The 18,127-nt window shown below is 48.0% G+C and overlaps 1 protein-coding gene across 1 annotated transcript in view; it reads left to right on the top strand.

The window, feature by feature from the left end:
- The first annotated feature begins 1,106 nt into the window (after positions 1–1,106).
- LOC139276360 (pannexin-3-like) overlaps positions 1,107–18,127 on the top strand; it is a 79,322-nt gene continuing 62,301 nt past the window's right edge. Inside the window, exon 1 of the mRNA XM_070894217.1 lies at positions 1,107–1,287. Coding sequence (XP_070750318.1) covers positions 1,107–1,287 — 181 coding nt within the window. The remainder of the gene's footprint in view (positions 1,288–18,127) is intronic.

Genomic DNA, 18,127 nt, shown 5'->3' on the forward strand with positions numbered 1-18,127 from the left:
TTCTCATCATTTAGAAAATACTCTAATCTAGCTTAGGTCCAAAGTGGATGAGCTGACACTTCCTCACATTTGAACTCCATCTGCCACCGCTTTGTCCACTCCCTTAGTCCATCAATGTCCCTCTGGAACTTGGTGCTTCCATTTACATTATTTACTGAAACACCTAACTCAGTGTCAGCAAACTTGGATAAACGGCTCGCTATTCCTTCATCCAAGTCCTTTATAAACATAGTGAAGAGCTGGGATCTTGTCCACATGGAAAGAGCTCGTCCCAGTTTCGTGGGATCTAAATCTGGGACCTCAGACATTGCTTGGGAAAGCAATGCAGAATCTCCGAGTGCAGTTCTGATGAAGGCTTCACGGGGAAACCATCACTCCTCCGCTCTCCCCACAGATGTTGCCTGATCTGTTCAATGTTTCCAGCATTTTTTATTTTTCTTTCAGACTTCCAGCATCTGCAATATCCTGCGTTTTGCAGTGGATGATCCCTTGCAATACATTTGGTGTCCTTAATTCTCCAATTTCTCAGTGGATCTGCCTTCAATTCTACCCGCACACAAACTGCTTTGATGTGGTGATGCGTGCAGCCTACGGGCAGAAACAAGCTGGTTTAATTTTGTGAAGGTTGTACTTACCCTGAGCTGTGTGTGGAACAGGAGGCTGGGTCGCTCCATAAATAGCTGCCTCGCTCCATATTGCCTCAGAGATTTGCAGTGAAGCCTGTAATCTGACAGTGTTACTCTGTGTTTAGGGCTGGGTTGGTCTGGTTAAGATTACGTAGCTTCTGGGCAACAAGAAATGTGGCATCTGTCTCTCCTTCTCATTTACTGTAGTCGGTTCCACTATATCACAGGGTCTCTGGTTGCTGGCACAGTGAAGTTTGTTATTAGTCCTGGCCCAGCCCCTGCTCCTATATAATTTCCCAGCACGGCTAGTTCCATCAGCCCAATCGCTTTGCTGCTCCCTATTTTATTTTAAACAAAACTGACTGAACGAGTGTCGTTCTCGTTTTGTGAGTGCCTCTGGCCCTTTATTGCTGTATTTAAGTTTTGCAGCGCTCTGCCTGGCTCTCTGTGTCTCGATTGCTTTTCCCACTCTCAGTCATAATGTCTATTGCCAGTATAGCAACTGAATTTATTTTATCTGATTCTCTGATCCGGGAACCGAAGGATTCAAGGGCCAAGGGCTTGCGCCTGGAGCTGGCCACGGACCGAATGATCAAGTTTATCTCCGTGGGACTCCCTCTTCTCCTGGTCTCCGCAGCACTGGCAAAGGAGATCTCTCTCAGTGAGTCTCAATCCGTTGGCTTTCACAAATGGATCACTGATTGATGGATAATGGCTAGCTAATGGGCATTAATGATTAGCTAATGGATAATTAATGCATTGTTAATAATCTATGAATAATGGTTAGTTAAGGATTGGTTCTGGTTGTTTAATGCATTGTTTATGCTTGGTTGATGCTTATTGCGTGCTGAATGCTTACTTAATGTATATTTAATCGTCAGTTAATGCGTTTTAATGGTTAGCTAATAGCTGCTTAATGGAACATGAGAAACTAGGAATGTAGGAATTAGGTCATTTAATCGATTTCACATTCATCACAGGTAGTCCCTCGGAATCGAGGAAGACTTGCTTTCACTCCTGAAGTGAGTTCTTTGGTGGCTGGACAGTCCAATACGAGAGCTACAGACCCTGTCACAGGTGGGACAGATAGTCGTTGAGGGGAAGGGAGGGTGGGACTGGTTTGCCACACACTCTTTCCGCTGCCTGCGCTTGATTTCTGCATGCACTCGGCGATGAGACTCGAGGTGCTCAGCGCCCTCCCAGATGCACTTCCTCCACTTAGGGCGATCTTGGGCCAGGGACTCCCAGGTGTCGGTGGGGATGTTGTACTTTATCAGGGAGGCTTTGAGGGTGTCCTTGTAACGTTTCCGCTGCCCACCTTTGGCTCATTTGCCATGAAGGAGTTCCAAGTAGAGCACTTCCTTTGGGAGTCTCGTGTCTGACATGCGAACAATGTGGCCTGCCCAGCGGAGCTGGTCGAGTGTGGTCAGTGCTTCAATGCTGGGGATGTTGGCCTGAATGAGGATGCTGATGTTGGTGCGCCTTTCCTCCCAGGGGATTTGTAGGATCTTGCGGTATTTCTCTAGCAACTTGAGGTGTCTACTGTACATGGTCCATGTCTCTGAGCCATACAGGAGGGCGGGTATTACTACAGACCTGTAGACCATGAGCTTGGTGGCAGTTTTGAGGGCCTGGTCTTCAAACACTCTTTTCCTCAGGCAGCCGAAGGCTGTACTGGCGCACTGGAGGCGGTGTTGGATCTCGTCGTCGATGCCTGCTCTTGTTGATAGGAGGCTCCTGAGATAGGGGAAATGGTCCACGGTGTCCGGGGCTGCGCCATGGATATTGATGACTGGGGGGCAGTGTTGTGCGGTGAGGACAGGCTGGTGAAGGACCTTTGTCTTACGGATCTTGTTTAGCGTAAGGCCCATGTTTTCGTATGCCTCAGTAAATACGTTGACTAAGTCCTGGAGTTCAGCCTCTGTGTGCGCAGACGCAGGCGTTGTCCGTGTACTGTAGCTCGACGACAGAGGTTGGGGTGGTCTTGGATCTGGCCTGGAGACGGTGCAGGTTGAACAGGTTCCCACTGATTCTGTAGTTTAGTTCCACTCCAGTGGGGAGCTTGTTGAGTGTGAGATGGAGCATGGTGGCGAAAAAGATTGAGAAGAGGGTTGAGGCGATGATGCAGCCCTGTTTGACCCCGGTCTGGATGTGGATTGGGTCTGTGATGGATCTGTTGGTAAGGATCACAGCCTGCATGTCGTCGTGGAGCAGGCGGAGGATGGTGATGAACTTTTGGGGGCATCCGAAACGGAGGACACTCCATAGACCCTCGCGTTTGACAGTGTCAAAGGCCTTTGTAAGGTCGAAGAAGGCCATGTATAAGGGCTGCATTTTTCCTGCAGCTGTCACGCTGCAAAAATCATGTCCATTGTGCCCCGTAGGGGACGAAATCCGCACTGTGACTCCGGGAGGAGCTCCTCGGCCACAGGGAAGAAGATGGTTGAGGAGGACTCTAGCGACGACTTTCCCAGTGGCTGATAACAGGGAGAATCCTCTGTAGTTGCTGCAGTCGGACTTGTCGCCTTTTTTAAAGATGGTCACGATCACTGCATCCCTGAGATCCCCTGGCATTCTCTCCTCCCTCCAGATGAGAGGGATGAGGTGGTGTTTATTCAGTCTGCCTTTCTAGTTCCTGGGATGTGCTTATTCTCCCTGTTGAGACAATGTTCATAAAGGTATTTCATTTGTCCATAATTAAGGTTTTCTTGTATTATCCCACCCCCATGTTCATTTCAAGCTTTCCCCTTATACGAACAGGAGTAGGCCATTCAGCCCATCAAGTGTGATCTGCACCTCGAGTCCTTTGTCCCATATCCCTCAATACCCTCGCACAACAAAACATTATCGATCTCAGTTCGGAAAATTTCAATTTCAATCTACAGCCTTTTGGGGGAGAATGTTCCAGATTCCTTTTACCCTTTGCGTGAAAATGTCCTTCCTGATTTCACTTCCAAATTGAATTTTAAGATTATGCCCTTTTGTTCTGGAGTCCCACCAGAGGAAATCATTCATCTGCCTTATCAAATCCCTTTATCATTTTAAATTATCTCGATTAAACCAGTGCTCAACCTTCTAACATCAAGGGTTACAAATCAAGTCACAATTTAACACTTTAATACCTGACATCATTCTGGTGAATCAGCGGTGCAGTCCTCCAGATGAGGTCTGACCAAGGATCTGTACAACTGAGGCATCACTTTCTCACCTTTGAAATCTAAGCTCCTTCATTTAACAACCAACATTCCATTAGCTTTTGCTCATTACTTTTTCATAAGGGCATAAGAAATAGAAGCAGGAGTCGGCCATTCGGCCCCTCGAGCCTGCTCCTCCATTCAATGAGATCATGGCTGATCTTCTGCCTCAACTCCACTTTCCCGCCCGATCCCCATATTCCCCCAATTCCCTTAGTGTCCAAAAATCTATTGATCTCATCCTTGCATCTACTCAACGACTGAGTATTCACAGCCCTCTGGGGAAGACAGTTCCAAAGATTCACAACCCTCTGAGTGAAGAAATTTCTCCACATCTGAGTTCTAAATGGCCTTTAATTATAATGTTTTTCTATTTTTCCCTGATGTGGCCTTAATCACTAATGCCCTATTACCGTTATTAAACTCTGTCCCTTCCTGACACAACCTGCTTGATTTTAATAAATCGTTACTCTGCTCTACAGCCTTGACTTTTCTCTTCAGACATTAATTTACCGTTTCCTGAACTCTCCCTCCCCCTTATTAGTTTACAGCCCTATCTACCCCCCTAGGTCACTGGTCCCAGCCCGGTTTAAGAGAAGCCCATCTCGACGGAACAGCTCTCTCTTTCCCCAGTACCCATGAAACGATATCCCTTTCTCCCACACTACTCTTTCAACCACGCATTTAATCTGTTTGTCCCTTTGCCAATTTGTGCGTGGCTCAGGTAGTAATCCAGAGATTATTACCTTTGAGGTTTTGCTTTTTAATTTGTACCCTAGCTCCTCAATTCCCTCAGCAGAAACTCATTCCTAGTTATACCAATGTCGTTGGTTCCTATGTGGACCACAACAGCTCGATCCTTCCCCTCTGTTATGTTCAGAATAAATCCACAGGACTGTATCGCAAGCTCAAACTGTTGTGATCTTGGTCTCTTTAGTCAGACTCCAGAGTGGAGAAGCAGCATGGTGACCCAGGATGTGCACAGGTGACCTTTAGGTCTCCCATAGGTGTGCCCCCTAGTGGCAAATCTTACATTTTGGTGAGGTTTACATACATAACATCACTCCCTCTCAAAGTCTTATGTACAAGTTATTTGCAAGTTGAGGCGATCTGGCGCCCTGCATCCCCGGGTCGATCGCCTGGGTTGAAGTCGTGACGTGGTGGGTTCATCCTCGTGGTTGACAGCGAGGTCAATTGTGTTAGTGGGTCACTGGGGGCCAGGTCCTTTCACAGTGGTTCCTGTTTATCTGTAGTTTGCCGTTTGGTCTGGTCCAAATGTTTTACTCGTTAGCTCGGTACATGGTTTCACAATCAAACGCTCCGTTTTCATCACATACACTACATTCCCCCCCTTGGCTAATGGGGTGCTAGCGGCCCAACTGGGACCCTGAACATGGTCTATATCACTTATTCTGATGTCGCGTGGAGGGGCCGTGCGGTTATGGTGCATTCTCTGCTGATGGCAAATGGAACACTCGGTTCTGAGTGATCCTGTCTGGTGACTGCGTAGCACCCAGGATAGCCAGGTCTACAGGGAGTCTACCATGACATGCATGGTGCTGGGTTTAGTGATTTGGGCTGCCTGCTCCTGGCTATTGTCACTGACCCTGAGGTCTAGCAAGCCCAGGATGGCCGCAATAGCCTTGAGACTTTCGGTAGTGGTGGGAGGCCTAGTGGTCCCCGTGGACCTTGGGCCGTAGTATGGGGGCCCCCGACCACCGACTGTGTGTAGCTGCCCTGCCTTACTTTGCAACGTTGGGATGGGTCTTTCGTCTCTGCGATGGATAGGTTGTGACATCCCATCAGCAGTTCATCTTTGGCAGGCGGTAACATGGGATCCTGGCTGGACCAGGTCCTAAGCTGGGGGGCCATTACAGTTGACCCCTCGCTTTTAGCACTTCCATGACCTAGAAACATAGAAACATAGAAAATAGGTGCAGGAGCAGGCCATTCAGCCCTTCTAGCCTGCACCGCCATTCAATGAGTTCATGGCTGAACATGAAACTTCAGTACCCACTTCCTGCTTTCACGCCATACCCCTTGATCCCCCGAGTAGTAAGGACTTCATCTAACTCCCTTTTGAATATATTTAGTGAATTGGCCTCAACTACTTCCTGTGGTAGAGAATTCCACAGGTTCACCACTCTCTGGGTGAAGAAGTTTCTCCTTATCTCGGTCCTAAATGGCTTACCCCTTATCCTTAGACTGTGACCCCTGGTTCTGGACTTCCCCAACATTGGGAACATTCTTCCTGCATCCAACCTGTCCAAACCCGTCAGAATTTTAAACGTTTCTATGAGGTCCCCTCTCACTCTTCTGAACTCCAGTGAATACAAGCCCAGTTGATCTAGTCTTTCTTGATAGGTCAGTCCCACCATCCCGGGAATCAGTCTGGTGAATCTTCGCTGCACTCCCTCAATAGCAAGAATGTCCTTCCTCAAGTTAGGAGACCAAAACTGTACACAATACTCCAGGTGTGGCCTCACCAAGGCCCTGTACAACTGTAGCAACACCTCCCTGCCCCTGTACTCAAATCCCCTCGCTATGAAGGCCAACATGCCATTTGCTTTCTTCACCGCCTGCTGTACCTGCATGCCAACCTTCAATGACTGATGTACCATGACACCCAGGTCTCGTTGCACCTTCCCTTTTCCTAATCTGTCACCATTTATATAATAGTCTGTCTCTCTGTTTTTACCACCAAAGTGGATAACCTCACATTTATCCACATTATACTTCATCTGCCACGCATTTGCCCACTCACCTAACCTATCCAAGTCACTCTGTAGCCTCATAGCATCCTCCTCGCAGCTCACACTGCCACCCAACTTAGTGTCATCCGCAAATTTGGAGATACTACATTTAATCCCCTCGTCTAAATCATTAATGTACAATGTAAACAGCTGGAGCCCCATCACAGAACCCTGTGGTACCCCACTAGTCACTGCCTGCCATTCCGAAAAGTACCCATTTACTCCTACTCTTTGCTTCCTGTCTGACAACCAGTTCTCAATCCACGTCAGTACACTACCCCCAATCCCATGTGCTTTAACTTTGCACATTAATCTCCTGTGTGGGACCTTGTCGAAAGCCTTCTGAAAGTCCAAATATACCACATCAACTGGTACTCCTTTGTCCACTTTATTGGAAACATCCTCAAAAAATTCCAGAAGATTTGTCAAGCATGATCTCCCTTTCACAAATCCATGCTGACTTGGACCTATCATGTCACCATTTTCCAAATGCGCTGCTATGACATCCTTAATAATTGATTCCATCATTTTACCCACTACTGAGGTCAGGCTGACCGGTCTATAATTCCCTGCTTTCTCTCTCCCTCCTTTTTTAAAAAGTGGGGTTACATTGGCTACCCTCCACTCGATAGGAACTGATCCAGAGTCAATGGAATGTTGGAAAATGACTGTCAATGCATCCGCTATTTCCAAGGCCACCTCCTTAAGTACTCTGGGATGCAGTCCATCAGGCCCTGGGGATTTATCGGCCTTCAATCCCATCAATTTCCCCAACACAATTTCCCGACTAATAAAGATTTCCCTCAGTTCCTCCTCCTTAATAGACCCTCTGACCACTTTTATATCCAGAAGGTTGTTTGTGTCCTCCTTCGTGAATACTGAACCAAAGTACTTGTTCAATTGGTCTGCCATTTCTTTGTTCCCCGTTATGACTTCCCCTGATTCTGACTGCAGGGGACCTACGTTTGTCTTTACTAACCTTTTTCTCTTTACATACCTATAGAAACTTTTGCAATCCGCCTTAATGTTCCCTGCAAGCTTCTTCTCGTACTCCATTTTCCCTGCCCTAATCAAACCCTTTTTCCTCCTCTGCTGAGTTCTAAATTTCTCCCAGTCCCCAGGTTCGCTATTTCTGGCCAATTTGTATGCCATTTCCTTGGCTTTAATACTATCCCTGATTTCCCTAGATAGCCACGGTTGAGCCACCTTCCCTTTTTTATTTTTACGCCAGACAGGAATGTACAATTGTTGTAATTCATCCATGCGGTCTCTAAATGTCTGCCATTGCCCATCCACAGTCAACCCCTTAAGTATCATTAGCCAATCTATCTTAGCCAATTCATGCCTCATACCTTCAAAGTTACCCTTCTTTAAGTTCTGGACCATGGTCTCTGAATTAACTGTTTCATTCTCCATCCTAATGCAGAATTCCACCATATTATGGTCACTCTTCCCCAAGGGGCCTCGCACAATGAGATTGCTAATTAATCCTCTCTCATTACACAACACCCAGTCTAAGATGGCCTCCCCCCTGGTTGGTTCCTCGACATATTGGTCTAGAAAACCATCCCTTATGCACTCCAGGAAATCCTCCTCCACCGTATTGCTTCCAGTTTGGCTAGCCCAATCTATGTGCATATTAAAGTCACCCATTATAACTGCTGCACCTTTATTGCATGCACTCCTAATTTCCTGTTTGATGCCCTCCCCAACATCACTACTACTGTTTGGAGGTCTGTACACAACTCCCACTAACGATTTTTGCCCTTTAGTGTTCTGCAGCTCTACCCATATAGATTCCACATCATCCAAGCTAATGTCTTTCCTAACTATTGCATTAATCTCCTCTTTAACCAGCAATGCTACCCCACCTCGAGTGTATCTGTAGGCCGTTTCCACCCCATTGGTAGACAACGGTAGCCAATTGAGGGCATTGGTGCTGTTCTCAGTGCCTGGCCGTGGCAGATCATGTCACAGTGCACAGTGTTGGACATTCTCGAACCAACGCATTGATAATGGTGCCTCTGCTCTCCCAAACTTGTGGGATGGGCAGCTTGTCTGACTCGAGCACATATTGGGACACTTTTTGGTACGTCTCTTTAGTCCCGTGAATACAGGCTGCTGCCTTGGTTAACTTATTGGATACACATTCATAGAAACATAGAAACATAGAAACATAGAAAATAGGTGCAGGAGTAGGCCAATCGGCCCTTCGAGCCTGCACCACCAATCAATAAGATCATGGCTGATCATTCCCTTAGTACCCCTTTCCTGCTTTCTCTCCATATCCCTTGATCACCTTAGCCGTAAGGGCCATATCTAACTCCCTCTTGAATATGTCCAATGAACTGGCATCAACAACTCTCTGCGGCAGGGAATTCCATAGGTTAACAACTCTCTGAGTGAAAAAGTTTCTCCTCATCTCAGTCCTAAATGGCCTACCCCTTATCCTAAGACTGTGTCCCCTGGTTCTGGACTTCACTAGTTTGGGGCTCGCCCACTACTTTTGCTTGCTGCACAACACGCCCGACCCCATGCAGTAACGCATCACTTGCTACGAATACTTTGTTAGATACATATATGACCGGTTGGTGTTCGCCCGCTAATTTGGCTTGTTGTAAGGTACTCCCGAACCTATATAATGGTACATCATTGGCCGCGAAAGGTTACATAGTGCAAACAACTTATTGGAATGCAGTGGGTTCCTGGCCTTCTCAGCGGCCGCCCCTTTTCCTTTGCCCCAAACCCAGTCGTCTACCTTGCTGGGCGACACATTCCTCCATTCCGTTGGGCAACCTCCTGTGGTCTGGGCACTCTCTCGTCCCATGGTCTGAACGCCCTCTCGTCCATGTCCGTGATGCCAACTGCCGTGATCGTCCCCCACTAGCATCGAGGAGACGCATTCGGATCGTTTCAGCCGGTGTCCCACTCTGCTTGGTCGACCTGGAGCCTCTTCCATCGTGGCGAAGAGGTCGTCAGCTTCGGGTGGTGGGTACCATGCCTGTACCGCTGCTCGGTTGACCTTCACCCGCTCATGGTCATGATAAGCGGCCTATGCCTCGGGGATCCGCAAATGGATCTGCACTTCGATGCCTGGTTCAGCTGAAGATGCAGGTTTTCTCTGCCTCTGAGAAGGGGAGACGTCATTCGCCGGAGAAGGTACGCTGAGGTCTTCCATCGAATCTTCCCCATCCACCTCCTGCCAAGCAGCGTTGGCCCATCACCTGAAACAATCCACAGTGGTAAATCCTGCACTGCTCCTTCATGGGATACTCTTATGTCCACACTACCAATAATTGGTATCAGTTCCTTGGTGTAGGTACACAGTTTTGCCTGAATCGGGATCAGCTTGGGCCGCTGTGCTTTGTTGCCCCACAGCCTCTTGAATGCCTTCTGGCTCATGACTGATTGACTCGCCCCCGTGTCTAGTTCCATGGAGACTGGAGTGCCATTAATGTTAATAGTTGAACTTATCGGAGGGCTTTTGGTGGTGAAGGTGTGCATTCCATATACTTCCTCTTCATCCTCAGGTTGAGTTGCCTCTCCTGCTCGTTCAGCGTGATCCTCGCTGGATCGGTCGTCCTCTCCTGATTCTGCCATGTGGTGAGTCACAGGTCGTTTGCACATTCGCTGGAGGTGCCTCATTGTTCCACAGCCCTTGCACACATAGGGCTTGAATCGACATTGATGGGCTCTATGACTGTCCCCGCAGTGCCAACATGGTGTTAATGGATACGCATTCACGCCCCACGGAGGACTCTGAGTCACTCTAGGCCTAGGTCTGGCCTCTGCAGTCGTGTGGGTCCTGCCCTGTACAGTTCTGCCTGCTGAAAACATTATTTTATGCACAGTACTTGCCGGTGAGCTTCGATTCTGTGAAGATATCTGTTTCGTGTTATCGCTCATGGATATGAAGGCCTGGGCTATCGTGATGGCCTTGCTCAGATCTAGGGATTCGGCAGACAGCAGTTTGCGAAGAATGTCCTCGTGGCCAATTCCAAGAACGAAAAAGTCCCGCAACATTTCCCCCAAAGATCCTGCAAATTTGCACTGTCCCGCAAGGCACCTTAGGTCGGCGACTAAACTCACCACGTTCTGGCCCTCGGAGCGATGGTGCGTGTAAACGTGGGACCTGACCATCAGGATGCTCTCCTTTGGCTTGAGGCGTTCCCAAACCAGTGTACACAGCTCTGTGTAAGACTTGTCCGTTGGTTTGCCGGTGCCAGCAAATTTTTGAGGAGGCCATATATCGAAGACCCGCATACGGTGAAGAGAATCGCCCTGCGCTTGATCGCCATCTTAGCCTTGTCCAATTCGTTGCCCACAAAGTACTGGTCGAGACGCTCAACGAAGGCTTCCCAATCATCACCCTCAGCAAATCTCTCAAGAATACCAACGGCAGCCATTACCACGTGAAAGTTCATGATCCGTTACTTGTTGCTAATTTGTTATGTTCAGAATAAATCCACGGGACTGTGTTGCAAGCTCAAACTGTTGTGACCTTGATCTCTTTATTCAGACTCCAGAGTGAGGAAGCAGCATGGTGAATCACTTTTTATACCTGCTTGCCCCAGAGTGCACAGGTGACTTTTAGGTCTCCCGCATGTGTGCCCCCTAGTGGCAAGTCTTACATTTTGGTGAGGTTTACATTCATTTGTAACACCCTCTTTCTCCACGTTCTTCTCCAGTCGCGAGGAGATGTCCTTAACTCTGGCACCGGGCAGGAAACACAGTCTTCTGAACCCCCAGTCGCAGCTGCAAAGAACAGTATCTATTCTCCTTGACTGTATTACCCTCGACCATTACCACATTCTATTTCACTCTCCCCACTTCAATCGACTTCTTTACCACGGTGCTGTGGTCCATTTACACATTCTTCCCGCAGTCTTTGTTCCCATCCACACCTCGCACAAGGGCAAAGGCCAAGGCTCCTCCAGCACTGCTCCTGGGGTCCCCTTACCTGCCTGAGTCATAGTCACACCCTACTGTCTGTCACCACTCAACAAATCTAAAGGTGTGACTGCTTCCTGGTTCAAAGTGTCAAGCTAACTCTCCCCCTCCCTGCTGCATCATAATGTCTGCAGCTCAGACCTCACGGTAACATTTTGAACTGTGGATGCAGTTACCCGAGGTCACGCTGCTCTCCACAAACTCCCACATGCTGCATATGTGTCGCACCCCCCTGCACGGCCATCTCTATCTAACTTGTTTAATATATTTCATTAATTATAGTTTTATGTAATTAAATCACTTGGTTTAATTTTAGTTCTTTTTTAACAAAATAATTTCACTGTTTCAAATTATTAATTTAATAAAGTATTAATGATAAGCTCCTAGTTTTAAATACTTACTGCCTCAAGCTTCGAGAAACTACTACAAGTGTTAAAGGGTAGAAAGGAGCACCTCTTTCCCTCTCTGCATTCAACTATCCACCATCTTAGTGACTGCCTCAAAAAATTCAACTGAATTAGTCAGCGATGACCGACCCTTCGCAATCCATGTCCACTCGCTTTGATCAGCTCAGTCACTCTGTCTCTGATGATAGCTTCGAGCAATGTCCCCACAACTAGCATTCAACTGACAGGTCTGTAATTTCCCGGTTTCTTCCTCACTCCTTTCTTCAATAATACATGGACATCACTCAGTTTTCAATTCAAAGACACAAGACAGGTTTGAAAAATTATTACCCACGAACGGGCAATTTCTTCACCTGTTTTAATACCCTCAGGTTGAATCCGGTTCTGGAGATTTGTCTGTCAGAAGCCTCACTATTTTCTCCATTACCTATTTGTTTACTTATATTAAATTAAATAGTTCCTCCCCTTGACTTATTTTCAGGTTACTTGCATTGCCGGTATTGTTCCCCATTCCTTCACTGTGGAAGTGGACACAAATCCCTCATTTAACAAGTCTGTTATTTCTTTATTGTCCATTGCACCTGTCCTAAATGGCCCCACATCCCCCTTAACACTTTTTCGATAAATATATTTAGAAAAACACCTCCTTATGTATTCTTTTGTTGCTTTTTATATAAAACATAAGAAATAGGAACAGGAGTGGGCCATACGGCCCCTCGAGCCTGCTCCGCCATTTAATACGTTCATGGCTGATCCGATCACGGATTCAGCTCCACTTCCCCGCCCGCTTCCCATAATCCCTTATCGTTTAAGAAACTGTCTATTTCTGTCTTAAATTTATTCAATGTCCCAGCTTCCACAGCTCTCTGAGGCAGCGAATTTCACAGATTTACAACCCTCTGAGAGAAGAAATTCCTTCTCATCTCAGTTTTAAATGGGTGGCCCTTTATTCTAAGATCATGCCCTCTAGTTCTAGTCTCCCCTATCAATGGAAACATCCTCTCTGCATCCACTCTGTCAAGCCCCCTCATAATCTTATACATTTTGATAAGATCACTCCTCATTCATCTGAATTCCAATGAGGAGAGGCCCAACCTACTCAACCTTTCCTCATAAGTCAATCCCCTCATCTCCGGAATCAACCTAGTGAACTTTCCCTGAACTGCCTCCAAAGCAAGTATATCCTTTCTTAAATATAGAAACCAAAACAGTATGCAGTATTCCAGGTGTGTTCTCACCAATACCCTGTATAACTGTAGCAAGACTTCCCTGCTTTTATACTCCATCCCCTTTGCACTAAAGGCCAAGATTCCATTGGCTTTCCTGATCACTTGCTGTACCTGCATACTAACCTTTCATGCACCAGGACCCCCAGGTCCCTCTGTACTGCGGCACTTTGCAATTTTTCTCCATTTAAATAATAACTTGCTCTTTGATTTTTTTTTGCCAAAGTGCATAACCTCACATTTTCCAACATTCTATTCCATCTGCCAAATTTTTGCCCACTCACTTAGCCTTTCGATTCCTTTTGCAGATTTTTTGTGTCTTCCTCACACATTGCTTTTCCTCCCATCTTTGTATCATCAGCAAACTTGACCACGTTACACTCGGCCCCTTCTTCCAAGTCGTTATCATCATAGGCAGTCCCTCGAAGCGAGGATGACTTGCTTCCAGGCCAAAAAGCGATGAGTTCACAGGTGTTTCAATGAAGCACCCAAACTACAAACTTAAGGGTGGAAGATGCCTGTGCGTGGATTTTTTTAACGTGTGGTGGCCGTTGCACACCAGCCACCACATGGGTTTGGCAGAGCTAGGTCTTGGTCCAGTGGCAAGGGTTACCCAAGACGACTGGAGACCTGCTCTGCTGCACGGACCTAGTGCGCACACATATCGCAGTGTGGGCTGGCCCGTGCTGCCCCTGGACCCCTGGCCCTGAATTCACGCCTCGCCTGGGCCCCGATCACATCCCTCCAGTCTCTCACAGCTCCTTCGCTCGATCTCGCCGCTCCTGCTGCATCTGCTCATGCTCCAATCACCGACTTGGACCTTGTTGACGTCACTCTTCGCTGTCATTGCCCTCCTGCGCCAGCTCGCGCTGCTCCCTGAAGTGGTACGCCGCCACGCTGTCCAGGGGCCGCCGCCCGCCGCTTCTTTTATGGCCGCGAGCTGCCGCTGATGGTCTCTAGCAGGTCGGGGCCGCCAGGCTGCGAGATACTCACACATACACTCACACAATGCAGCTCACATACACACACGCTCATACACACACACGCTCACACACACACACACTCACACACACAGTGCAGCTCATACAATGAGATCACACACACACACGCTCACACACACTCTCTCACACACACACTCTCACACACACACTCACACACACAGTGCAGCTCATACAATGAGATCACACACACACACTCACACACACAGTGCAGCTCATACAATGAGATCACACACACACACGCTCACACACACTCTCTCACACACACACTCTCACACACACACTCACACACACACACATGCTCACACACGCACACACACACGCTCACACACACTCTCTCACACACACACTCTCACACACACACTCACACACACACACATGCTCACACACGCACACACACACGCTCACACACACACTCACACACAGTGCAGCTCATACAGTGAGCTCACACACACACGCGCACACACACATGCTCACACACTCACACACACACACTCACATGCTCACACACACATGCTCACACACGCACACACACACTCACACACACTTTGAAGCTCACACACACAGTGCAGCTCATACAGTGAGCTCACACACATGCATGCACACACACACATGCTCACACACTCTCTCACACACACACACTCACATGCACACATGCTCACACACACGCACACACACTCTCTCACAAACACAGTGAAGCTCACACACATGCATGCACACACACACATGCTCACACACTCTCTCACACACACACACTCACACATGCTCACACACACGCACACACACACTCTCACAAACACAGTGAAGCTCACACACACAGTGCAACTCATACAGTGAAGCTCACACACACACGCTCACACACACACTGAAGCTCACACACACAGTGCAGCTCATACAGTGAGCTCACACACACGCACATGCTCACACACACTCTCTCACACACACAGTGAAGCTCACACACTCTGAATGAGATTCTAACCAGATATAGAGCAGCATAGTTCTAGGGCTCAGTGCAGGAGCTCAGTGTGGAGGCACAGTAATGGCAGCATCACCTCAGGCTGACGGGAAGGTGTAGTGTAAATCTGGAGCCAGCCTCACCGCAGAGCAAAGTCAATTTAGACTCACTTCCTGTCGGGAGGCCCCAGCTCCAGGTATCTAACAACAAGGGCTCAGTGCCAGTGACTGCTTTACCCCGAGGCCACCGTCGTGGTGTGAATGCGGCCCAGTGCTCCGCGGTTATAGCACCACACCGCACAGGAGGAGGCCATTGGGCCCACCGTGCCTGTGCCAGCTCTGTGAAAGAGCGATCCTATCAGTCCCACTCCCTGCTCACTCCCTGCTCGCTCCCCACAGCCCAGTAAAGGGTCGGTGTGCGTAGGGAGGGGGTGATGTCGTGGGCTGGGAAACACGTCTGATGACAGCGATATTTTTCTCCTTTGTCTGATGAGTTACCTGTAACAGTGTGTGTGGGTGGGGGGAGGGGGGTGGCAACGCTGGGGCAGGAGACTCAAAATCCTCCCTCTCCCCGCCACCTCTCACAAAGGGCCACACGGACTCACATATTGGCCACCCCTGTATATAGGGCATACCCTCAAAGTGAAACACATTTTTTATGCTGTGTGAAAGTATGGCTTAGAGTTGATACTGCACTTATGATTTTATAAAACACTGGGGTTCCAGCGCTCTGTCGCAATGGTACGAGAAGCGTGTGACGAACAGGGGCGGACATGATTGAGGACTTGCCGGATTTAACCTTCCTCCAGCAATGGTTCTGATCAGGGCGGGGGGAGGACGGGGCCATTGACAATCTCCCCAGGCTCGGAGGTCCACTCCCCGGACAGGACCAGTCCTGTGTACGATCAGAGCACTGGGAGGATGTTCCTGGCTTCCCCCCCCGAGGCTGAGACTGGCGGTGAGGAGCCCATCCCATCTCGGCGAAAACAAGGCTCACGGGGCAGTACAAGAGACCATCGGAAACACCACGAGGGAAACCGAGGAGGAGGTGGAAACGACCAGGCTCTTTCGGGGCTAACGTTCATCCATCAATCTCCCCCTCAAATCACACAGACACTGCAGGCAGAGACTCGCAAAACGGGAAGTGTTAAAAACAATTTGCCCATTTCAAACCTTCGACTTGCTGCCACGACAAATTTCCAGCTCACGTGTCATTTGCCCACTCAGCCTGTCTATGTCCTTTTACAGATTTTGTGTGTCCTCCACACACATTGCTTTTCCTCCCATCTTTGTATCGTCAGCAAACTTGGCTACATTACACTCAGTCCCTTCTTCCAAGTCATTAATATAGATTGTAAATAGTTGGGGTCCCAGCACTGATCCCTGCGGCACCCCACTAGTTACTGATTGCCAACCCGAGAATGAACCATTTATCCTTACTCTCTGTTCTCTGTTCGTTAGCCAATCCTCTATCCATGCTAATATATTACCCCCAACCCCGTGACCTTTTATCTTGTGCAGTAACCTTTTATGTGGCACCTTGTCAAATGCCTTCTGGAAGTCCAAATACACCACATCCACTGGTTCCCCTTTATCCACCCTGTTCGTTACATCCTCAAAGAATTCCAGCAAATTTGTCAAACATGACTTCCCCTCCATAAATCCATGCTGACTCTGCCTGACCGAATTTTGCTTTTCCAAATGTCCTGCTACTGCTTCTTTAATAATGGACTCCAACATTTTCCCAACCTCAGATGTTCAGCTAACTGGTCTATAGTTTCCTGCTTTTTGTCTGCTTCCTTTTTTGAATAGGGGCGTTACATTTGCAGTTTTCCAATCTGCTGGAGCTCCTCAGAATCCAGGGAATTTTGGTAAATTACAACCAATTTATAACTCCCGTAGTTCACTGGATTAGGGGCACAGTAACATAGTGGTTATATTACTGGACTAGTTATCCCGAGGTCTGGACTAATGATCCAGAGACATGAGTCCAAATCCCATGGCAGCTGGGGAATTTAAAGTCAGTTAATTAATCAATCTGGAATAAAAAGCTGGTATCAGTAATAGTGACCATAAAATTCCCGGATTGTTATAAAAACCCATCTGGTCCTTAATGTCCTTTCAGGAAGGAAATCTGCCGTCCTTACCCGGTGTGGCTTATATGTGACTCCAGACCCAAAGCAATGTGGTTGACTCTAAACTGCCCTCTGAAACGGCCCAGCGAGACACTCTGTTGTACCAATCTGCCACAAAGTATATTAAGAATAAAACCTGACGAAGTACCTGGCTTCGAACTAAGCACCGGACACGACATAGGCACACCCAGGCCAATCGGCCCTGCAATTGGTGCCAAAATTGGGAGAGCTGTCCCACAGACTAGTCAAGCAACAGCCTGACTAAGTCATGCTCACAGAATAATACCTTTTATCCAACATCCCAGACTCCTCCATCACCATCCCTGGGCTCAGTGCTGGGACCCCCAGCTCTTTACAATATACATTAATGATTTAGATGAAGGAATTAAGTGTAATATCTCCAAGTTTGCAGATGACACTAAACTGGGTGGCGGTGTGAGCTGTGAGGGGAATGCTAGGAGGCTGCAGGGTGACTTGGACAGGTTAGGTGACTGGGCAAATGCATGGCAGATGCAGTTTCATGTGGATAAATGTGAGGTTATCCACTTTGGGGGAAAAAACGCAGACAGAATATTATCTGAATGGTGGCAGATTAGGAAAAGGGGAGGTGCAACGAGACCTGGGTGTCATGGTTCATCAGTCATTGAAGGTTGGCATAGCGAGGGGATTTGAGTATAGGAGCAGGGAGGTCTTACTGCAGTTGTACAGGGCCTTGGTTAGGCCTCACCTGGAATATTGTGTTCAGTTTTGGTCTCCAAATCTGAGGAAGGACGTTCTTGCTATTGAGCGAGCGCAGCGAAGATTCACCAGACTGATTCCCGGGATGGCAGGACTGACATATGAGGAGAGACTGGATCAACTGGGCCTTTATACATTGGAGTTTA

The sequence above is a fragment of the Pristiophorus japonicus genome, chromosome 11, assembly GCF_044704955.1.
Source record: "Pristiophorus japonicus isolate sPriJap1 chromosome 11, sPriJap1.hap1, whole genome shotgun sequence".
Classification (NCBI taxonomy): domain Eukaryota; kingdom Metazoa; phylum Chordata; class Chondrichthyes; family Pristiophoridae; genus Pristiophorus; species Pristiophorus japonicus.